The sequence below is a fragment of the Rhinatrema bivittatum genome, chromosome 4, assembly GCF_901001135.1.
Source record: "Rhinatrema bivittatum chromosome 4, aRhiBiv1.1, whole genome shotgun sequence".
NCBI classification, from domain to species: Eukaryota; Metazoa; Chordata; class Amphibia; order Gymnophiona; family Rhinatrematidae; genus Rhinatrema; species Rhinatrema bivittatum.
The window spans coordinates 483,024,255-483,048,935 of NC_042618.1; the positions used below are offsets into that span (position 1 = coordinate 483,024,255).

The window sequence follows — 24,681 nt, forward strand, 5'->3', positions numbered from 1 at the left end:
CTGTTTCTGTGTATAAACGTCTCCCTCTGTACCCCATCATCCCCCCCTGTTTCTGTATATAAATCTCTCCCTCTATACCCCAACATCCCCCCCCTGTTTCTGTGTATAAACGTCTCCCTCTGTACCCCATCATCCCCCCCTGTTTCTGTATATAAATCTCTCCCTCTATACCCCAACATCCCCCCCCTGTTTCTGTATATAAATCTTTCCCTCTGTACCCCAACATCCCCCCTGTTTCTGTGTATAAACCTCTCCCTCTGTACCCCAACATACCCCCTGTTTCTGTGTATAAACCTCTCCCTGTGCACCCTAACATCTCCCTGCTCCTCTGTAGATTCCACTCCCTCTGGTTCTCTGCTTCTCACGATGCAGCTCAGCATCCTTGGGTCTCTGCTCTCTTTCACAGTTTTACTACCTTGTAATCATCAGATAGGATTATGCCAAGATTTTGCTCCTAGTTAGATATAATGGAACTAAATAAAGAGCAGAGACATCAAAGCCCATTAATCATTACGTAGCTTTGCAGTAAAGTGCGTCAGCTCCATTCTCTGACCTAGAGATAGAATTTGTAAAACACACTGACAATGTGTGAATGCAAACTCAGCCCAGGCCCTCCTTGGCATCCCACAGGGATGCATGAAATTCTGGGGTCACACTCCTGATCCTACCCGTGGGTAATTCTGTGCAAAAAATTACAAATTCTGTTTACAGTGTTTTAAAGTTCTGCAGATCTTATTTGTTCAGATGAAACAATCTAATTGCTGCATTTGAGTAATAGTTATTTTAGAGTGCAGTACAGAGAAATGTCATTACTCAAAGATGCAGGATTTAACATTTATTAATGCAGATTTTTCCCATCATAAGGCCTGGCCCTTTCAGATTTTAGATTTACATTTATTTGAATTTCTGGATCGCCTAACACAAAAGGCCTAGGCGATGAACATCTTTACATACATAATCATAAAGTAAAATAAAACGTACATTAAAAGATTATAAAAACAAAACTAAAACAGCACATAGCAAAACTGAAATCAGCTAAAACCAATAAAAACAACAAATAATATAACTCAATAATAAAACAAATAAAATACATTTCAAATTTAAAAGGAAAAAAGTTAACTTAAAATGAGCCAACTTAAAAGGTAAAGTTCATAATATGACAAATTGAAAAGAAAGGTCTTATTTTCTTTTCTAAAATTCTTAAGTGAGTCACTTTGTCTGAGGTCAATGGGAAGTGAATTCTAAAATATTGGTCCTGCAACTGAGAGAGCATTCTCGCGGTTAGTATGGAGTCAAGCGAGACAGGGAGATGGAATATCCAGGAGCCCCCTTTGGGACGAGCGCAAGATTCTAGATGGTTGATAAAATTTTAAAATTGCATTGGCCCAACTGCAAGAGTGATCATTCAGCAGCTTAAGGACTAGCATTCCTTCTTTGTACTTTATCCTCTCTTTCGGGCCGATACAGTAAAACTGTCCTGTGCGCACGATTTAGTATTGGACCGCATGCAAATGAGGGCCCGTGGTAAAAAGAGGCTCTAGGGACACTAGCGCGTCCCTAGAGCCTCTTTTTTGACAGGAGCGGCGGCTGTCAGCGAGTGTGACAGCCGCCGCTCAATTTTGCCGGCATCGGTTCTCAAACCTGCTGACAGCCACGTGATGAGAGCCTTGAAGAGTATTCTGTATTGGATGGGTAGCCAATGTAGGAATTTTAGGATTGGTGTGATGTGCTCCTTGCTCCTGGCTCTCAGAGAACGAGTCCGATCTCTGGAGGCTAGAGTGGCAGACCTGGAGGAGCTGAGGGAGACAGAGAGGTATATAGATGAGACCTTCAGGGACATAGTAGTCAAGTCCCAACTTCAGACTGGCAGCCCTGGTGCTGCCTTGGAGGAAGGAGGTCTCATGATGGGAGAGCACCAACCAGGTGTAGCAGGAAAGGATCCTGTAGCAAGGACCTGCTCTCTAGGTGATGCATTGTCCTTTCGCACTGAGGATATCTCCCCAAGGCCTACTGCCCAGGAGGGAAAGGTTAGGTCAGCCATCACAGTTGGTGCTTCGATTATTAGGAATGTAGATAGCTGGGTGGGGCTGGTGGGCGTGAGGATCGCCTGGTAACTTGCCTACCTGGTGCGAAGGTGGCGGACCTCACGCGTCACCTAGATAGGATTTTAGACAGTGCTGGGGAGGAGCCGGCTGTCGTGGTACACGTGGGCACCAACGACATAGGAAAATGTGGGAGGGAGGTTCTGGAAGCCAAATTTAGGCTCTTAGGTAGAAAACTTAAATCCAGAACCTCCAGGGTAGCATTCTCTGAAATGCTCCCTGTTCCACGCGCAGGTCACCAGAGGCAGGCAGAGCTCCGGAGTCTCAATGCATGGATGAGACGATGGTGCAGGGAAGAGGGATTCAGTTTTGTTAGGAACTGGGGAACCTTTTGGGGAAGGGGGAGTCTCTTCCGAAGGGATGGGCTCCACCTTAACCAGGGTGGAACCAGACTTCTGGCGCTAACCTTTAAAAAGGAGATAGAGCAGCTTTTAAACTAGAACAAAGGGGAAAGCCGACAGTCGCTCAGCAGCGCATGGTTCGGAGAGAGGTATCTTCAAAGGATACTAATGATGCATTAGAATTAGGGAATCCCGACAGTGAGGTTCCAATAATTAGAAAAGTAGTCCAAGTGCCTGTAACTAAAAACTCACCTGAGCTAAAAAATTCTAACTTATCCCTATCAATTAAAAAGCAGAATGAAAATACAAACAAAAAACAAACTTTGAAATGTTTGTATGCTAATGCCAGAAGTCTAAGAAGTAAGATGGGAGAATTAGAATGTATAGCAGTGAATGATGACATAGACTTAATTGATATCTCAGAGACATGGTGGAAGGAGGACAACCAATGGGACAGTGCTATACCGGGGTACAAATTATATCGCAATGACAGAGAGGAGCACTCGGGAGGAGGTGTGGCACTTTATGTCCGGGATGGCATAGAGTCCAACAGGATAAACATCCTGCATGAGACTAAATGCACAATTGAATCTTTATGGGTAGAAAACCCTTGTGTGTCGGGGAAGACTATAGTGATAGGGGTATACTACCGTCCACCTGATCAAGATGCTGAGACGGACAGTGAAATGCTAAGAGAAATTAGGGAAGCTAACCAAATTGGTAGTGCGGTAATAATGGGAGACTTCAATTACCCCAATATAGACTGGGTAAATGTATCATCGGGTCACGCTAGAGAGATGGAATAAATGATAGCTTTATGGAGCAATTGCTTTATGGAGCAATTGCTTCAGGAACCGACGAGAAAGGGAGCAATTTTAGATCTAATTCTCAGTGGAGCACAGGACTTGGTGAGAGAGGTAACGGTGGTGGGGCCGCTTGGCAATAGTGATCATATTATGATCAAATTTGATTTAATGACTGGAAAAGGAACAGTGTGCAAATCCAAGGCACTCGTGCTAAACTTTCAAAAGGAAAACTTTGATAAAATGAGAAAAATTGTTAGAAAAAAACTGAAAGGAGCAGCTACAAAAGTAAAAAAATGTCCAAGAGGCGTGGTCATTGTTAAATACCATTCTAGAAGCACAGTCCAGATGTATTCCACACATTAAGAAAGGTGGAAAGAAGGCAAAACGATTACCGGCATGGTTAAAAGGGGAGGTGAAAGAAGCTATTTTAGCCGAAAGATCTTCATTCAAAAATAGGAAGAAGGATCCAACAGAAGAAAATAGGGTAAAGCATAAACGTTGGCAACTTAAATGTAAGCCATTGATAATACAGGCTAAGAGAGAATTTGAAAAGAAGTTGGCTGTAGAGGCAAAAACTCACAGTAAAAACTTTTTAAAATATATCCAAAGCAGAAAGCCTGTGAGGGAGTCAGTTGGACCGTTAGATGATCGAGGGGTTAAAGGGGCACTTAGAAAAGATAAGGCCATCGCGGAAAGATTAAATGATTTCTTTGTTTCGGTGTTTACTGAAGAGGATGTTGGGGAGGTACTCGTAATGGAGAAGGTTTTCATGGGTAATGATTCAGATGGACTGAATCAAATCACGGTGAACCTAGAAGATGTGGTAGGCCTGATTGACAAACTGAAGAGTAGTAAATCACCTGGACCGGATGGTATACACCCCAGAGTTCTGAAGGAACTAAAAAATGAAATTTCAGACCTATTAGTAAAAATTTGTAACTTATCATTAAAATCATCCATTGTACCTGAAGACTGGAGGATAGCAAATGTAACCCCAATATTTAAAAAGGGCTCCAGGGGCGATCCTGGGAACTACAGACCGGTTAGCCTGACTTCAGTGCCAGGAAAAATAGTGGAAAGTGTTCTAAACATCAAAATCACAGAACATATAGAAAGACATGGTTTAATGGAACAAAGTCTGCATGGCTTTACCCAGGGCAAGTCTTGCCTCACAAATCTGCTTCACTTTTTTGAAGGAGTTAATAAACATGTGGATAAAGGTGAACCGGTAGATATAGTATACTTGGATTTTCAGAAGGCGTTTGACAAAGTTCCTCATGAGAGGCTTCTAGGAAAAGTAAAAAGTCATGGGATAGGTGGCGATGTCCTTTCGTGGATTGCAAACTGGCTAAAAGACAGGAAACAGAGTAGGATTAAATGGGCAATTTTCTCAGTGGAAGGGAGTGGACAGTGGAGTGCCTCAGGGATCTGTATTGGGACCCTTACTTTTCAATATATTTATAAATGATCTGGAAAGAAATACGACGAGTGAGATAATCAAATTTGCAGATGACACAAAATTGTTCAGAGTAGTTAAATCACAAGCAGATTGTGATAAATTGCAGGAAGACCTTGTGAGACTGGAAAATTGGGCATCCAAATGGCAGATGAAATTTAATCTGAATAAGTGCAAGGTGATGCATATAGGGAAAAATAACCCATGCTGTAATTACACAATGTTGGGTTCCATATTAGGTGCTACCACCCAAGAAAGAGATCTAGGTGTCATAGTGGATAACACATTGAAATCGTCGGTACGGTGTGCTGCGGCAGTCAAAAAAGCAAACAGAATGTTGGGAATTATTAGGAAGGGAATGGTGAATAAAACGGAAAATGTCATAATGCCTCTGTATCACTCCATGGTGAGACTGCACCTTGAATACTGTGTACAATTCTGGTCGCCGCATCTCAAAAAAGATATTATTGCGATGGAGAAGGTACAGAGAAGGGCTACCAAAATGATAAAGGGGATGAAACAGCTTCCCTATGAGGAAAGACTAAAGAGGTTAGGACTTTTCAGCTTGGAGAAGAGACGACTGAGGGGGGATATGATAGAGGTGTTTAAAATCATGAGAGGTCTAGAACGGGTAGATGTGAATCGGTTATTTACTCTTTCGGATAGTAGAAAGACTAGGGGGCAATCCATGAAGTTAGCATGGGGCACATTTAAAACTAATCGGAGAAAGTTCTCTTTTTTTTTTTTTTTCATTCTTTATTTATGAATTTTCCATAATACATCATAGAAATTAAACAAGTCATTACTTGGTTTACAAAGTGTATAATTTCAAGGCTGTAACTTATAACTAAGAGAAACTTCAATTATGTAAATTCAAGTACCACTATGCTGTATTTCCAGGAATTATTTAACATTTTTTAGACAAATATTGAGCTGTACAGAGTCGAAGACATGGGAGAGTAATTTTTTAAGGAGAAACTTAAATTTAAAGAATAAACATTGCATAACTCACAATTGAATTTCCTATTTCTACCCTAATCGTTTGGATCCATAGGGGATGATGTAGTTGGTAATTGCGCCTCCAAAAATTTTTGAAACTGATCTATTTGAAAAAAGGTAAAATTTTGATCTCCTCTCTTTATCTGACATTTACATGGGTATCGAAGAAGAAATGAGAAGCCTAAGGATAGAACTTTCTGCCTCATTGCAAGAAATTCCTTTCTCCTTAATCTTGTTATGGATGCTAGATCAGGAAAACATTTCAATGATTGGCCATAAAACTGTACTGGAAGTTTCTGAAAATATCTACGCATAACTTTATTAACATCTAATTGTGTTATAAACGATACCACTAAGGTGTTTCTATTCATAACATCATTAGTAGAGTCTTCTAGAAAACTAGTTAAGTTTGCAGGGACATTTTGAGGCAAAACACCTTTCCTTTCCAAAACATAGCAGGTATTTATAGATGGAAAATCAGTATCATTAAACATTAAAACTTCTTTCAGAAGTCTTTTTAGAGTTACAAAAGGAATTTCACCTGCTATTGTGGGAAAATTTAGTATTCTGATGTTTAAATGTCTAATCCTGTTTTCAATTATCTCTAATCGTTTTGAACAATATAGTTGATCTTTTGCTATTAATGCACTTATTTTCTGACAGGACTTTATGGCTTTATCATTTTCTTTTACCTTTGTTCCTATAGCAGTAATTACTTGCTGTGTATTATTTATCTGAAGTTGAAAATTTGAGGATACGTTGTCTATCTTTGTTTCAAGTCTATTTATAGAGGCGCTTAAACCTGATACAACATCCCAAATGGATTCCAAAGTTACCTTCTCTGGTCTAATAGCTCCAACTGATGGTTGATTTAAATGATCTGGAGTACTCTGTAACTCCTCCTGCTTAGTTTCCTGAGCAGGTGGTTCTCCGGAACCTATAGATGCTGTTACTATCTCTACAGAGAATTTCTCTCCAGATACAGACTCGGAAAGTGCACCAACTGATCTACACTCTCCTCCACCTTCCTGTGGGGATTGTTGGATCAGTTCCCCTCCTGAGCCTCGTTGTGCTGGTGGTAAACATGCATTAGGGCTCAAAGAAGCCTCTTCCAGGGAGGGAACCCGTACCTCTCCACCAGTTCCTCCAATGGAATCACTGGCTGCTTCCTCTTCCAATTGTGTAAGAAAACGGTCTATATCCAGTTGGGTTAATGCGGGTAAGGGTTCCATGGGAAAAACCCTTATTTTCCCCTTTCGTTTGGGTGGCATATTTAAAGGAAATGTCTTTTAACTGGAATATTCCGGTTCCTTAATGTTATGCTGTTTTAAACTCTGATCCAGAGAGCACTGTCCACTGAAAACTAATTGCACATATAATTATATTACGATAAAGATAAATTTACTTTAGTTTCCTGCCACTCCTTGCTGCACCGAGCGAAGCCGAGCAAAGCCGCGCGCGCCCAAGGGGCTTTGGCGGCACGCCGGCGGCGGTGGTGCGCCGCAGGGGAGCGTGCTCTTAACGCTCCTCTGGCCCCTCCCTCCGACGTCGGGCACGGCGCTCAGGTCTCACCAGGCAGGAAACAATCCAATCAATGGCCACAAAGTTCTTTCACGGTAAAACGCTGAATTTCTCTGGGTGCTCTGGAGCTCACCGTAGGAGAGCCTGCTCTTAACACTCCTCTGGCCCCTCCCTCCAACGTCGGGCACGGCGCTCAGGTCTCACCAGGCAGGAAACAATCCAATCAATGGCCACAAAGTTCTTTCACGGTAAAACGCTGAATTTCTCTGGGTGCTCTCAGAAAGTTCTTTTTTACTCAACGCACAATTAGACTCTGGCATTTGTTGCCGGAGGATGTGGTTAGTGCAGTTAATATAGCTGTGTTTAAAAAAGGATTGGATAAGTTCTTGGAGAAGAAGTCCATTACCTGCTATTAAGTTCACTTAGAGAATAGCCACTGCCATTAGCAATGGTAACATGGAATAGACTTAGTTTTTGGGTACTTGCCAGGTTCTTATGGCCTGGATTGGCCTCTGTTGGAAACAGGATGCTGGGCTTGATGGACCCTTGGTCTGATCCAGTATGGCATTTTCTTATGTTCTTCTTATGTTCTTGTGTTTGTAAGGATCCTGGCCGCTGCGTTTTGCAGCATCTGTAGAGGTTTAGTAGTAGAAGCTGGGAGACCGAGTAGTAGAGCGTTACGATAGTCGATCTTTGAAAACAGAATGGCTTGAAGCACTGAACGGAAATCCTGGAAGTGTAACAGCAGTCTTAGCTGCTTCAGGACCTGAAGCTTAAAGAAACATTCTTTGGTTGTAGTGTTTTTTTGGTTGTATCTTTTTTGAGATGCGGCGACCAGAATTGTACAAAGTATTCAAGGTATGTATCCCAGTACTAGCTGGCCGGAGGGCATTCATTTGCTTGGATTTATGAATAGTTGCATGGTAGGCCAGCACCTTGGTTAGTAAGATTGATTCTTCATGTTGGGCTCTTTCCTGCTGCTGAATGCCAGAGGTATGAGATATCGTTTTCCTGCTCCATGGGTATTTCTGACTATTGAATAAGTGGCAGGGATGGAGCAGAGATAGAGTACGATCCAGGCTAAATAATCCACTTGACAGCTTGACTGATTGAACATTTCCTCCCCGGTGCCTGATAAAATGCTAAGAGATGACATTTATCCTAGGAAATGCAGTGAACTGCTCCGAAAAAGTTGCTGGGAGAGATATGGGCAATGACAGTTTGTAGGAATGACCTTATGGAGAATTCTAAGAATCTAAAGAGTTCCATTCACGACTTAATAACATTATGCACTGCATATTCATCTGCTGAACAGAATGCTTAATATTCATCTGATGCATTGTAAACCACAATTAATATCGAGCTTGTTATAAGGTGAGAAATGTTCTCCGTGGACTACAATACATTTACAAAAGGATGCCTCACCAGCAAGGTATGTGTGCTTCTGCTTATAAGTTTGAGAGACGAGGCACCTTCCTAACTTGTTTAATGCTATTTTGTTATACAGCTAAATAAATGTATGAATATTGAACTCCCACACTGGAGTTATGAACTCTCACATATGAGAGGAAACAATGCGACTTCTGCACTGGAGGGAAATACTCTCTCATAGGTCAGGAAACAATGGAGTTATGTTCTCTCTCATAGGACAAGAAACAATGCAAGGACTTCTGCACTGGAGTTATGTAGTCTCTCATAGGACAGGAAACAATGCAAGGACTTCTGCACTGGAGTTATGTACATTCTCATAGGACAGGAAACAATGCAAGGACTTCTGCGCTGGAGTTATGTACATTCTCATAGGACAGGAAACAATGCAAGGACTTCTGCGCTGGAGTTATGTACATTCTCATAGGACAGGAAACAATGCAAGGACTTCTGTGCTGGAGTTATGTACATTCTCATAGGACAGGAAACAATGCAAGGACTTCTGCACTGGAGTTATGTAGTCTCTCATAGGACAGGAAACAATGCAAGGACTTCTGCACTGGAGTTATGTTCTCTCTCATAGGACAGGAAACAATGCAAGGACTTCTGCACTGGAGTTATGTTCTCTCTCATAGGACAAGAAACAATGCAAGGACTTCTGCACTGGAGGGAAATACTCTCTCATAGGACAGGAAACAATGCAAGGACTTCTGCACTGGAGTTATGTACTCTCTCATAGGACAGGAATCAATGCAAGGACTTCTGCACTGGAGTTATGTAGTCTCTCATAGCACAGGAAACAATGCTAGGACTTCTGCACTGGAGTTATGTAGTCTCTCATGGGACAGGAAACAATGCAAGGACTTCTGCACTGGAGTTATGTACTCTCTCATAGGACAGGAAACAATGCAAGGACTTCTGCGCTGGAGTTATGTACTCTCTCATAGGACAGGAAACAATGCAAGGACGTCTGCGCTGGAGTTATGTAGTCTCTCATAGGACAGGAAACAATGCAAGGACGTCTGCACTGGAGTTATGTAGTCTCTCATAGGACAGGAAACAGTGAAACATGCAGCTCAGGTCGCTATAGCCTGAAGTGCTTTTAAGCAATATTTTAGGATGCCTATATAAAAGAATCATACTAGTTAACTATGGTTAGGATATAAGTCTGGACAATGATCTAAAATCTATCTGAAGCAGCAAATATTTTAACCGTTTTGCAAAGAAAGGTTAAAGAGAGTGGCCCTGACAACTGAATTCAGCTGATGTCTCTGAGAGGAAACTGAGATGGATTTCTGATGCAGTTATTCTCCCTGAATAGCAAGAGGAGTGAATTCTTTAGGAAAAGCATCTTAGCCATTCCTTTTCTGAGAAATGAGTTGGTTTTCGGGCATTACTGGTGGCAGTGTTGTAATGTGCTTCTCACTGAGGTAGTGCTAGGTTGCCATCTTCTGGACGGTGACAGCAGTGTGATCCGCTTGAGATTAGCAGAGGAGCTAATGCTTATCAGGCACCCGATATTTAAAGAGCATTCAGTGCTATTTAGCTGGATAAGTGGGACGCATGCCACTGAATTTGTGCGTACGCTCAGCGGCTGTTGCTTAGCCGTATAAGTGCCTTATATGCTAAAAAGTAGGCGTGTACGTGGTGGATCTGGGCAGAGCGGGTTAGCCATGTAACTTATGCAGATAAGTACTGATATTCAGAGTTAACTGCATAAGTTAACGTCTAAGTTTAGCTCCCCTTATAACAGGTCTATTTTAGCTGGGTAAACGTATCCTGCTAGGTGTGTGTATATACGCGTATATTCAGTGGCTTTGCCGAGCCACAGAACATACATCATAACTTAGTCAGTATACTTACATGGCCAGCTTTCAATATCTAACCCCAGCTTGTCAGTCACAGAGTGAGAGAAAAGCCTTTGTGACTCAGGATCAGGACCCTGATGGTTAAAATAAAGGAGAAACCTAATGCATTTGTGATCAGATTCAGGGAGTACGGGATAAGTTAAGAAGGAATAGGCCCCAATATATACAGAAACTAGAGATGTGCTTCGTTTAAACATTTCGGTTCAGGCTTTGGATCGGGCACTCCGCGGGAAATTTCGGTTTCTCACGGTTGGGGGGTTTTTCTGGCAATTTTCAACAAAGTGCGTTAGTGCACACTAATGGGCCTTACTGCGCACTAACAACCAGTTAGTGAACACTATTTCCGCATTAGTGCGCAGTACAATGAATGAAATAGTGAGCATTAACATCTAGCTAGTGCGCACTCTCATTCATTGTACTGCGCACTAACAACCAGTTAGTGAACACTATTTCCGCATTAGTGCGCAGTACAATGAATGAGAGTGCGCACTAGTTAGATGTTAATGCGCAAATAGCTAGAATATGAAAGAAAAAAATAATGAACAACAACTATTCTTTGTGGATCTGCAAAATTAGTTTGTTTAAGTTATCACATTTTATCAATTGCTCTGATTAGTAAATGAGTTCCCCCGTGTCCCTGTAACCTCCTGACCTCTGTTCCCCTCTCCCCCTGTTATGGTCCCGGGCCGTGCCCCGGGACCTCCACTCACCTCCCGGCCCGGGTCAGCTGCAGGAGTCCCTCCACTTCGGCCCCAAAGGCCCGAAACGCGGCCTACCGTAGCACTCTCCCTGCGAGGGAGACACCGCCGATGATCTGCGGCTGGCCACGCCCCCTGTGCGCGTGCCGGGGCTTCAGTCTTAAAGGGGCCAGCGCGGGAAACTCAGGGACAGCCTCCCATTGACGTCAGACGCTGCCGGGTTATTTAAACCCGGCAGTCACTGACATGCCTCGCCTTGCAACGAGGTTCACTCAGTCCCCTGAGTTGCTGCGTTGGATCTTGGATCATCTCTTCTACTTCTGGCTTCCGACCCGGCTTCGTCCATTGATTTCGTCTTCGCTCCCGCTCCTGGTTTTGGTTTGGACTTCTGGCTTCTGACCCTGCTTCGTTCCTGGACTCCGACTTCTGTTCACTCCGCCTCTTCAGGTATCCGGTTCTTGCTGGCCCAGGGGATTCTCCTAAGTCCCAGCGGCTCGGGCTCTCACGGGCTCCTCCCGGGGGAGCCGCAGGCTTCCGAGGATGAAGACTCTTCCAGCCTCCTGGGCCCTACCATCCTCATTGACCATCTCTTCCACCACTTCCTGGATCCTTGGTCGCAGAGGGTCCCACCTAAGTCCAAGAGGTCCGGGTCCCCACGGGGCTCCTCCTGGGGGAACCTCGGACTTCCAGTGGTGAAGTCTTCTCTGGAGTCTCTTGTCAGCGCCGCCTCCCGGCTGCGACACTCACTGTGGGTCCCCACAGTGCAACATCTGCAGTTTCAGCCGGCCCAAGGGTCCACGACCATATCACCCCCTCCCCTATACTGTAACACTAGAGGAGCTCCCCTGTGTCCCTGTAACCTCCTGAGCTCTGCTCCCCTCTCCCCCCTATACTGTAACACTAGAGGAGTTCCCCTGTGTCCCTGTAACCTCCTGAGCTCTCTCCCCTCTCCCCCCTATACTGTAACACTAGAGGAGTTCCCCTGTGTCCCTGTAACCTCCTGAGCTCTGCTCCCCTCTCCCCCCTATACTGTAACACTAGAGGAGCTCCCCTGTGTCCCTGTAACCTCCTGAGCTCTGCTCCCCTCTCACCCTATACTGTAACACTAGAGGAGTCCCCTGTGTCCCTGTAACCTCCTGAGCTCTCTCCCCTCTCCCCCCTATACTGTAACACTAGAGGAGTTCCCCTGTGTCCCTGTAACCTCCTGAGCTCTCTCCCCTCTCTCCCCTATACTGTAACACTAGAGGAGTTCCCCTGTGTCCCTGTAACCTCCTGAGCTCTCTCCCCTCTCTCCCCTATACTGTAACACTAGAGGAGTTCCCCTGTGTCCCTGTAACCTCCTGAGCTCTCTCCCCTCTCACTCCTATACTGTAACACTAGAGGAGTTCCCCTGTGTCCCTGTAACCTCCTGAGCTCTGCTCTCCTCTCCCCCTATACTGTAACACTAGAGGAGTTCCCCTGTGTCCCTGTAACCTCCTGAGCTCTGCTCTCCTCTCCCCCTATACTGTAACACTAGAGGAGTTCCCCTGTGTCCCTGTAACCTCCTGAGCTCTGCTCCCCTCCCCCCTATACTGTAAAACTAGAGGAGTTCCCCTGTGTCCCTGTAACCTCCTGAGCTCTCTCCCCTCTCCCTGCTATACTGTAACACTAGAGGAGTTCCCCCTGTGTCCCTGTAACCTCCTGAGCTCTCTCCCCTCTCCCCCCTATACTGTAACACTAGAGGAGTTCCCCCTGTGTCCCTGTAACCTCCTGAGCTCTGCTCCCCTCTCCCTCCTATACTGTAACACTAGAGGAGTCCCCTGTGTCCCTGTAACCTCCTGAGCTCTCTCCCCTCTCCCCCCTATACTGTAACACTAGAGGAGTTCCCCCTGTGTCCCTGTAACCTCCTGAGCTCTGCTCCCCTCTCCCTCCTATACTGTAACACTAGAGGAGTCCCCTGTGTCCCTGTAACCTCCTGAGCTCTCTCCCCTCTCCCCCCTATACTGTAACACTAGAGGAGTTCCCCTGTGTCCCTGTAACCTCCTGAGCTCTGCTCCCCTCTCCCTCCTATACTGTAACACTAGAGGAGTTCCCCTGTATCCCTGTAACCTCCTGAGCTCTGCTCCCCTCTCCCCCTATACTGTAACACTAGAGGAGTTCCCCTGTGTCCCTGTAACCTCCTGAGCTCTCTCCCCTCTCCCCCTATACTGTAACACTAGAGGAGTCCCCTGTGTCCCTGTAACCTCCTGAGCTCTCTCCCCTCTCCCCCCCTATACTGTAACACTAGAGGAGTCCCCTGTGTCCCTGTAACCTCCTGAGCTCTCTCCCCTCTTCCCCTATACTGTAACACTAGAGGAGTCCCCTGTGTCCCTGTAACTTCCTGAGCTCTCTCCCCTCTCCCCCTATACTGTAACACTAGAGGAGTCCCCTGTGTCCCTGTAACCTCCTGAGCTCTCTTCCCTCTCCCCCCTATACTGTAACACTAGAGGAGTCCCCTGTGTCCCTGTAACCTCCTGAGCTCTGCTCCCCTCTCCCCCCTATACTGTAACACTAGAGGAGTTCCCCTGTGTCCATGTAACCTCCTGAGCTCTGCTCCCCTCTCCCCCCTATACTGTAACACTAGGGGAGTCCCCCCGTGTCCCTGTAACCTCCTGAGCTCTCTCCCCTCTCCCCCCTATACTGTAACACTAGAGGAGTCCCCCTGTGTCCCTGTAACCTCCTGAGCTCTCTCCCCTCTCCCCTCCTATACTGTAACACTAGAGGAGCTCCCCTGTGTCCCTGTAACCTCCTGAGCTCTGCTCCCCTCTCACCCCTATACTGTAACACTAGAGGAGCTCCCCTCTGTCCCTGTAACCTCCTGAGCTCTGCTCCCCTCTCCCCCCTATACTGTAACACTAGAGGAGTCCCCTGTGTCCCTGTAACCTCCTGAGCTCTCTCCCCTCTCCCTCCTATACTGTAACACTAGAGGAGTTCCCCTCTCCCCCCTATACTATAACACTAGAGGAGTTCCCCTGTGTCCCTGTAACCTCCTGAGCTCTGCTCCCCTCTCCCCCTATACTGTAACACTAGAGGAGTTCCCCTGTGTTCCTGTAACCTCCTGAGCTCTCTCCCCTCTCCCCCCTATACTGTAACACTAGAGGAGTTCCCCTGTGTCCCTGTAACCTCCTGAGCTCTGCTCCCCTCTCACCCCTATACTGTAACACTAGAGGAGTCCCCTGTGTCCCTGTAACCTCCTGAGCTCTCTCCCCTCTCCCCCCTATACTGTAACACTAGAGGAGTCCCCTGTGTCCCTGTAACCTCCTGAGCTCTCTCCCCTCTCCCCCCTATACTGTAACACTAGAGGAGTTCCCCTATGTCCCTGTAACCTCCTGAGCTCTGCGCCCCTCTCCTCCCTATACTGTAACACTAGAGGAGTTCCCCTGTGTCCCTGTAACCTCCTGAGCTCTGCTCCCCTCTCCCCCTATACTGTAACACTAGAGGAGTCCCCTGTGTCCCTGTAACCTCCTGAGCTCTGTTCCCTTCTCCCTCCTATACTGTAACACTAGAGGAGCTCCCCATGTGTCCCTGTAACCTCCTGAGCTCTGCTCCCCTCTCTCCCCTATACTGTAACACTAGAGGAGTCCCCCTGTGTCCCTGTAACCTCCTGAGCTCTGCTCCCCTCTCCCCCCTATACTGTAACACTAGAGGAGTTCCCCTGTGTCCCTGTAACCTCCTGAGCTCTGCTCCCCTCTCCCCCTATACTGTAACACTAGAGGAGTCCCCTGTGTCCCTGTAACCTCCTGAGCTCTCTCCCCTCTCCCCCCTATACTGTAACACTAGAGGAGTTCCCCTGTGTCCCTGTAACCTCCTGAGCTCTGCTCCCCTCTCCCCCCTATACTGTAACACTAGAGGAGTCCCCTGTGTCCCTGTAACCTCCTGAGCTCTGCTCCCCTCTCCCCCCTATACTGTAACACTAGAGGAGTTCCCCTGTGTCCCTGTAACCTCCTGAGCTCTCTCCCCTCTCCCCCCTATACTGTAACACTAGAGGAGTCCCCCTGTGTCCCTGTAACCTCCTGAGCTCTGCTCCCCTCTCCCCCTATACTGTAACACTAGAGGAGCTCCCCTGTGTCCCTGTAACCTCCTGAGCTCTGCTCCCCTCTCCCCCCTATACTGTAACACTAGAGGAGTCCCCTGTGTCCCTGTAACCTCCTGAGCTCTGTTCCCCTCTCCCTCCTATACTGTAACACTAGAGGAGCTCCCCTGTGTCCCTGTAACCTCCTGAGCTCTGCTCCCCTCTCACCCTATACTGTAACACTAGAGGAGTTCCCCGTGTGTCCCTGTAACCTCCTGAGCTCTCTCCCCTTTACCCCCTATACTGTAACACTAGAGGAGCTCCCCTGTGTCCCTGTAACCTCCTGAGCTCTCTCCCCTCTCCCCTCCTATACTGTAACACTAGAGGAGTTCCCCGTGTGTCCCTGTAACCTCCTGAGCTCTCTCCTCTCTCCCCTCCTATACTGTAACACTAGAGGAGCTCCCCTGTGTCCCTGTAACCTTCTGAGCTCTGCTCCCCTCTCCCTCCTATACTGTAACACTAGAGGAGCCCCCTGTGTCCCTGTGACCTCCTGAGCTCTCTCCCCTCTCCCCTCCTATACTGTAACACCAGAGGAGTCCCCTCTGTCCCTGTAACCTCCTGAGCTCTCTCCCCTCTCCCCCTATACTGTAACACTAGAGGAGTCCCCTGTGTCCCTGTAACCTCCTGAGCTCTGCTCCCCTCCCCCCCTATACTGTAACACTAGAGGAGTTCCCCGTGTGTCCCTGTAACCTCCTGAGCTCTCTCCCCTCTCCCCCTATACTGTAACACTAGAGGAGTCCCCTGTGTCCCTGTAACCTTCTGAGCTCTGCTCCCCTCTCCCTCCTATACTGTAACACTAGAGGAGTTCCCTTGTGTCCCTGTAACCTCCTGAGCTCTGCTCCCCTCTCCCCCCTATACTGTAACACTAGAGGAGCTCCCCTGTGTCCCTGTAACCTCCTGAGCTCTCTCCCCTCTCCCCTCTATACTGTAACACTAGAGGAGTTCCCCTGTGTCCCTGTAACCTCCTGAGCTCTCTCCCCTCTCACTCCTATACTGTAACACTAGAGGAGTTCCCCTGTGTCCCTGTAACCTCCTGAGCTCTGCTCCCCTCTCCCCCCTATACTGTAACACTAGAGGAGCTCCCCTGTGTCCCTGTAACCTCCTGAGCTCTCTCCCCTCTCCCCTCTATACTGTAACACTAGAGGAGTTCCCCTGTGTCCCTGTAACCTCCTGAGCTCTCTCCCCTCTCCCCTCTATACTGTAACACTAGAGGAGTTCCCCTGTGTCCCTGTAACCTCCTGAGCTCTCTCCCCTCTCACTCCTATACTGTAACACTAGAAGAGTTCCTCTGCAACCTCCTGGGCTTTGCTCCCCTCTCACCGCTATCCTGTAGCACTAGGAGGTCTATATTTAGACACAGTCTGGAGAGTAAAGTTAGCTGTATAATGTTATCCAGCTAACTTTGGAGGCATATTTAACACTGCAGCCATTTATTTATTTATTTAAAAATGTTTATATACCGCTTCTACAAACAAAGTTTAGTCAAAACGGTGTACAATACATCAGTCAAAAAGAAACTCAGAATATAAAGTAAAACTCAATCAAAGATTACAAAAAATATGATAATATAAATAAACTTAAAACAAAACCATAATTATTAAAAAATGAATAATAATAATACTAATAGGGTGCCATATGATTAATGTATGAAGAGTAACTGATTGATTATTTAGTGGGTGTAATTTTGAATGCAATTTGAAAAAAGTGTGTTTTAAAAGATTTTTTAAATTGTTTTGAGTTTGATATGGATCTTAATGAGTCTGGTAGTGCGTTGCAAAGAGTTGGACCTGCTATCGAAAAGGCTCTTTTCCTAGTAATGTCAAGGCGTGCCTGTCGAGGTGATGGTACGTCTAGAAGGTTCTTATTCATTGATCTTAAATGTCTGGACGGTTTATATATTCGAAGGAGGGAACACAAGGTAGTAGAGTTAGAATTATGAATGAGGGAATGTGTAATGGTTAAGATTTTGAACTGTATTCTGTATTTGAAAGGTAGCCAGTGTAAAGACTGAAGTATTGGGGTAATATGATTTCTAATTGGGAAACCTGATAGGATACGTGCAGCTGCATTTTGAACTAATTGAAGTGTATTATCCGGAAGACCTATATAGAGAGAATTACAGTAATCAAGCCCAGAAAAAAAGTGATTGTAGAATAGTCCGAAAGTAATGGAAAAAAAGCAAAGGACGAAGATGTTTCATGAGTTGCAGTTTGTAAAAAGAGTTTCTTGTTACCAGTGATATGTGTTGTTTTAGAGATAGATCAGTATTGAGCTATCTCTTTACTTTAGGACAGCTCTCTGATTCGACCAGACTTAGACGGCTAAATCATCTGGTTATCTCTGAATATTGGAGTTAGCCGGGTAACTTAGCTGACTAACTCATCTCCTCCCAGTTAATCCTCTGGTCTGCCCCTAATTATCAGACTAAATTCTAGACTCCTTACTTATTAGCCAGCTAGAATTTAGCCGGATATAGCCGGTTAGATCATTTAGACGGGTAACTATTAAATTATCCATCCAAATGGGTTTTTACTATGGACCTCTTTGAAACTTACCCTAACATATCATAAAAGCACCAACCCTAGCAAGGAAAAGGCAGAACTGCAAATATTACACCAGATCCTAGAATACCAGTTCACCTCATACTGGGAATCAAGCTGGACTATTAAAGAGCTCTATAGGGAGACTGCACGCAGCAGGATCCCACCCCTCGGTCACACAGGCAGAACATCAAGCAAGCATCATCTACTAAAGAACAAGAGACCACAAGCATTGATATAAGTGAAACCCAGAGAAAGCAGAAACAGAAATGTGTTCCTCCTGAACTGAGGAAAACACAGGCAAGAGATGCACTTGCTACAAATGGAAATAACACATTCATTTTCTGTACCTTTCTTGTCTGATCATTTCATTTTTCTAATCTAGTTGCTCCCTGTCTCCGTTTCCCATGTCCTCTTCTCCTAAGACTTTTTCCAAGGTCTTCGTTCCATTTTCTGTTTCCTTTTCCCCTGTCTTCTTCCCTTCCTTTCTATTCACTGGTAGCGAGGTTTTACTCTTTCCTCCTGCTCAAGTCCTTAGTCTCCCTCTCTTCACATCTTTAATCTACAGCCCAGTTTCCACTTTTACTTCCCCAGCCTTCCTTTCAGCCATCGTAGTCACCCCTTCCCCAGTCCTCATCTGCCTCTCGTTCTCTCACCCGCTCCAGCTGCTTCCCTGTCACTCGTTCTCTCCCCTGCCTCCAGTCTCTTTCTTCCCTCTTCCCCCTACCCAACCTCTCATCCTCCTTTCACCTCCTCCGTTTCCATCCTCTTACCCCATTCAAAGACCTGTTCCTTCCTCTGTCTCTCACCCTTGGCACAACCCCTAGTCCTTTTCACTGCCTCCCATCCCCTCCAGATGATTCACTCCATCTCCCCACCTTTCAGCACCTATCTCACACCCCGCAGCCCATCTAATACACCCTACTCATATCCCCCATCCAACTGCATAGTCACTGCTATCCTCCTGATCCCCAAGTCCCTACGCTCCCCCATCTCTATTCAACCAGTCCCCACTCATACTGTCACACAAACTCTGAGTTCCCACTCCCCTACCCCTACACTGCCAATATCTGAGTCTGTGTGTTTTTTTTTGTAAGGATGTGAACTCTGGGCCAAGGTGAGAGGTGTCTCCACCCACAGGGAGGAGCCTGTGAGCCTCACCATCGGTAGGTGTGATCTCAGCGGCGTAGGACACAGCTGTAATGTGGAGACTTTATTGGGAAGGAAGGAAAAGCATAACCCGTGGAGCGGGAGATGAATAAAAGTACAGTTCTGAGCCGAGGGGTATACCCAGGTTGATATCTCTGATGAGAAGATCCGGTAGTGGCCCACGGAGCGGGGTGTGCCAGGAAGTCCTTTCAGAAGAGTAGCAATACCTCAGAAGTGCAGATCCGGTAGTGGCCCGCAGAGTGGGGTACGCCGAGGATGTCTGTTCAGAGGTGATGGTAATGAGGAAGTGTGAGGTGCAGGAACTCGGAGAGGGTCCTGTAGAAGTTGAGGCAATAACCTGCAGTGCAGGTATCAGAGCGATTCCTACTGAGGAAGACACAGTAGTGGCCTGAGGCACGGGGTACAACGCAGAGAATCCTCAGTAAGGGCTGGTAACGTTGAAGTCCGTAGAAAGTACTCATAGGATGAAGTTCCAGGAGAGTGTCCTAAGAAGCAGTACACAATGTAGAGCAAGGCAGGAAGGCCCTCCGAGGAGCGGATAGCCAGTAACGCAGAAGGGCCCCCGAGGAGCGAGTACCCAAGACGTCCGAATGCCAAGTAAGGAACTGGAACAGGAAGTCCAAGAATGGAGCGGATTCAGCAACGAGGGAACTCCTTGCTAACTCGTAGAAACATAGGGCCAGTCAGCTTAAGTACAGCAGCGGGTTGACGTCATCCAGAGGGGGAAGCCCCTGAGGTTCCCGCCATGACGTGTACAAAGGTGGCCCTTGCTCGTGCGCGCAACTAGGTGATTCCGGAAACAAGATGGTGGTCGGGAGTGGCCACGCCATCCCGGGAATGCCAGGGAGGTCGGCATTGGTTAGCGGAGGCCGCCATTCTTCCAAGGATAGACAGGTCAGCAAAGAAAGAGGTGAGCCTGGATGTTCGCAGCCATCTGCGACCGACGGGTGTAACAGTACCCCCTTCTTAGGGCCCCTCCCCGGAGGTTTTGGTTTCCTAGAATGTGAAATGTGGAATTTTCTGATCAAATCCTTGTCGAGGATGTTGCTTGCAGGCTTCCAACTATTCTCCTCTGGTCCAAATCCTTCCCATGATATGAGGTACTCCCAGTGCCTTCTGTGTTTCCTGACAACAAGTATATCCTCGACCTGATAAGTGATGTCCTCTTCTGCAGCAAGAGGTTCAGATATCATTTCTGAGAATTCTGACAAGATGAGTGGTTTTAGAAGGGAGATGTGGAAGGCGTTGTGTATTTGAAGAGACATGGGTAACTGCAGGCTGTAAGTGATGGGACCCAAGCGGCGGAGTACCACAAAAAGTTCAATGTATCTGGGCGCCAATCGAGCAGAAGGCAGCTTTAGGCGGATGAAGCGGATACTGAGCCATACCTTGTCTCTGGGTTGTAACTGCGGGGCTGCTTGGTGATGGGCATCGTAGAACCTCTTAGCCTTTTGCCCAGCCTTTTGAAGACGTTCCTTGGTATGCTCCCAGAGTTGGTGCAGTTCTTGTGCCGAGGCCTGGGCTGCGGGAGATGACACTGATAAAGGCACAGGTAGAGGAGGTAGAGGCTGACGCCCATAAACAACTTGAAAAGGCGATGAACCTGTCGAAGCTGACTGATGAGAATTCAGTGCAAATTCGGCCTAAGGGAGCAACTTGGACCAGTCACTTTGTCTGGAGTAGACATAAGCCCGGAGAAACTGTTTTTTAGCGTACGGTTCATCCTCTCTGTTTGTCCATTGGCCTGCAGATGGTAAGCAGATGTAAAATCTAAGGAGATGTCAAATTTCTGACATAAGGATCTTCAGAACTTTGCTGTAAATTGGACCCCTCAGTCAGAGAGGATGTGTTTTGGCAGGCCATGGAGACGAAAGACGTGGCAGATGAATAGCTTCGCAACTCAGGAGCAGAGGTAACCCGGGGATTTGCCACGAAATGAGCCATTTTAGAAAAGTGGTCTACGATGACCCAGATGGTATAGTTACCATTGGACACTGGTAAGTCAACAATAAAGTCCGTGGCTATATGTGTACATGGTTCACTGGGAGCAGGGAGTGGCTGGAGAAGTCCCCAAGGATGGCCGATCGGTTGTTTCTGTCTAGCGCAGGTAGGACAAGACTCCATGTAGGCCTGGACATATTTTTTCATAGAGGGCCACCAATAATATCTTTTCATTGTGGAAAGCGTTCTGGATTGTCCAGGATGGCCCGCGAGCAGTGAGTCATGTGCCCATTTGAGTATCTTCTTCCTGAGTTTTCGGGGCACCACTGTCTTCCCAGCTAGGACTGTGTGGGTTGCAGAGAGCAGGACCCTAGCAGGGTCAATGATATGACGTGGAGTATCAGGTACATCTTCCATCAAAAAGGAACGGGAGAGCGCATCAGCACGGGTGTTCTTGTCCGCAGGGCAGTATTTCAGAAGGAAGTCAAAGCGGTTGAAAAATAGGGACCAACAGGCTTGTCTGTGATTCAGATGTTGCGCATGACGTAAGTATTCAAGGTTTTTGTGGTCGGTGTAAACCGTGATCTGATATTGTGCACCTTTGAGCAATGGGTGCCATTCCTTAAATGCCAACTTAATTGCTAGTAGCTCCTCGTCGCCTATCCTGTAGTTTCGCTAGGCAGGGAAGAAGTGTCAAAAGAAAAAGGAACAGGGATGTAAGGTATGTCTGTCAGAATGTTGACTAGGGACTGCATCAACCCCAACGTCAGAAGCATCCACCTCGAGTATAAAAGGACGTCTGGGATCTGGGTGGCGTAGACATAGCTCTTGAAGAAATGCCTTCTTGAGTTCCTGAAATGTGTTCACAGCCTCTGGGGACCATTGAGAGGGATTGACTGCCTTTCGCGTCATGGCTGTTGGAGGCGCGGTCAAGGTGGAATAGTGATGAATGAATGATCTGTAGTAGTTAGTGAATCCGAGGAATCTGCGCAGAGTCCTAAGACCAGTAGGTTGGGGCCAGTCCCGAATACTCTTGTTTTTTTGCGGATCCATCTGGAACCCCTGACTGGATACTACGTAAACTAAGAAGGGAGCGGATTCCTGGTGAAAGGAGCATTTCTCCAATTTGGTGTATAGATGATTATCTCTTAATCTCTGCAAAACTTTAGCGACATCCAGTTGATGACTCTGGAGGTTTTGGGAAAAGACCAGTATGTCGTCTAGATATACTACTATGCAGCTGTAAAGCATGTCCCTGAAGATTTCATTCATCATGTTTTGAAACACGGCCGGGGCATTGCAAAGGCCAAAGGGTATGACTAAATATTCAAAATGGCCATCGCGGGTATTAAATACTGTCTTCCATTCATCGCCCTGGCGTATTCGGACCAAGTTATATGCCCCTCTGAGGTCCAGTTTTGTGAATTTTTTGGCTCCTTGAAGCCTATCAAAAATTTCAGAGATCAATGGCAGTGGGTAGCGATCCTTCATAGTGATCTCATTTAAGCCGCGGTAGTCTGTACATGGGCGAAAGGAGCCGTCCTTCTTACCCACAAAAAAGAACCAGGTTCCAGCAGGAGATTTAGAAAGTCGAATGAAGCCCTTCGCCAAGTTCTCTTGAATATAGGTGGACATAGCCTTGGTTTCCGACAGAGAAAGTGGATACACCCTTCCTCTGGGAGGTTCGGTATTGGGTAATAAGTTTATGGCACAGTCAAAAGATCGGTGAGGTGGTAGAGTGTCTGCCGCTTTCTTAGAGAATACGTCTTGACAAGAGGAGTACTGCTGAGGTAGGCCCGGAAGGGAGGTGGTAGTGGTTAGGCAAGGCATAGGAGTTACCTCCTTTAGGCACTTTCCATGGCATGATTTTCCCCATTGGGACAATTGCAGGGTGCTCCAATCGAACTAGGGTGTAAGCATTTGTAACCATGGCAGTCCGAGTACCACCGGATGTATTGACTTCTCTAGAACCAGGAAAGAAATGGTCTCCGTATGCAGAGATCCCGTACGGAGTCGGATAGGTTGAGTAGAATAAGAGACCTCACCAGGTAGAGGCTCGCCATGAATAGATGACAATAGCAGAGGTGTGGGTGTCCAAACAGTGGGAATTCGTAGGTGCTCTATGAGTTGCCTGAGTATAAAATTCCCACCGGCAAGGGAGTCGACTAGGGCTAATGTGTGGAATTCAAGATTATCCAAGGTAATGGAGACTGGAACTGTCAGTGGAGGAGATGGAGAGGTTAGACTTAGGAGGAGTCCTCCAGTGGATCCTAGGTCTGCAAGTTTTCCGGACAGATAGGACAGGAGGGCACAGCATGACCAGGTTGTCCACAGTACATGCAGAGGCCTAATCTCTTTCGGTAACGCTTCTCTGTGGCCTAGCTGCATGGGTTCTTCGTCCTTGATAATGGGTGGGGAAATAGTCTGGGTAACTGGCACTGAACGAGAGCGTGGAACCCCCGATGGCATCTTCTTAGTACCTTTGAGCTCCTGTGACCGTTCACGCAGTTGACGATCAACACGTCCAGCCAGATCAATGAGGGAGTCCAAGGTATCGGGGAGCTCACGTGCTGCTAGTTCGTCTTTCATGAGTGGGTTAAGATCCTCCAGGAAAATAGTCTGTAGGCAACCTTGGTCCCAACAATTCTGAGGACAAGGTTTTAAACTCAATAACATAGTCAATCAAAGGTTTGGTACCTTGTTGTAGATGCAGGAGTGCAGATCCAGCGACAGTCTTGCGAGCGGGGTCGTCAAACACAGAACGAAAGAGAGCAAGGAAACCTGTCAAGTCATTGAGTATTGGATCATTGCACTCCCAAAGGGGTGATGCCCAAGCCAGGGCTTTCCCGTCCAATAGAGACAGTATATACATAGTTTTGGACACTACGTCTGGGAAATAAGTGGGCTGCAGTGAAAAGTGCATTCAGCACCGATTTAGAAAGCCCCTACATAACAGGGGATCACCTGTAAAACGAGTAGGTGCTGGCAAGGTCATGGAGAGTCATTTAGACAATGCCTGGGAAGCGGAAGTGGATTTGTCAGGCATCAAGTCCAGCCGAGAGCTTAACTGGTTGAAGACGTTAGCCAGTCTCTAAGGTCCTTTGTTGCTCAGAGAGCCATTGGGCCAGGCCAGGGATGGCCTGGATGGCTGAGACCTGAGCCGGTTCCATGGAATTAACAATCTGTTATGTTTTTGTAAGGATGTGAAACCTGGGCCGAGGTGAGAAGTGTCTCCGCCCACAGGGAGGAGCCCTGTGAGCCTCACCGTCGGTAGGCATGGTTTCAGCAGCGTAGGACACAGCTATAATGTGGAGACTTTATTGGGAAGGAAGGAATAAAAGTACAGTTTTGAGTCAAGGGGTATACCCAGGGTGATATCTCCGATGAGAAGATCCAGTAGTGGCCCGCGGAGCGGGGTGTGCCAGGAAGTCCTTTCAGAAGAGTAGCAATACCTCAGAAGTGCAGATCCGGTAGTGGCCCGCAGATCGGGGTACGCCGAGGATGTCTGTTCAGAGGTGATGGTAATGAGGAAGTCTGAGGTGCAGGAACTCGGAGAGGGTCCTGAAAAATTGAGGCAATAACCTGCAGCGCAGGTATCAGAGCGATTCCTACTGAGGAAGACACAGTAGTGGCCTGAGGCACGGGGTACAACGCAGAGAATCCTCAGTAAGGGCTGGTAACGTTGACGTCCGTAGAAAGTACTCACAGGATGAAGTTCCAG

General features: G+C 46.9%; 1 protein-coding gene across 1 annotated transcript in view; it reads right to left on the reverse strand.

Annotated features, from left to right (window-relative positions):
- RERG (RAS like estrogen regulated growth inhibitor) overlaps nucleotides 1-23,549 on the reverse strand; it is an 89,641-nt gene extending 66,092 nt beyond the window's left edge. The window contains exon 1 of the mRNA XM_029597548.1: nucleotides 23,441-23,549. Within this exon, the coding sequence (XP_029453408.1) occupies nucleotides 23,441-23,549 (109 nt within the window). The remainder of the gene's footprint in view (nucleotides 1-23,440) is intronic.
- Between the last annotated feature and the right edge of the window lie 1,132 nt (nucleotides 23,550-24,681).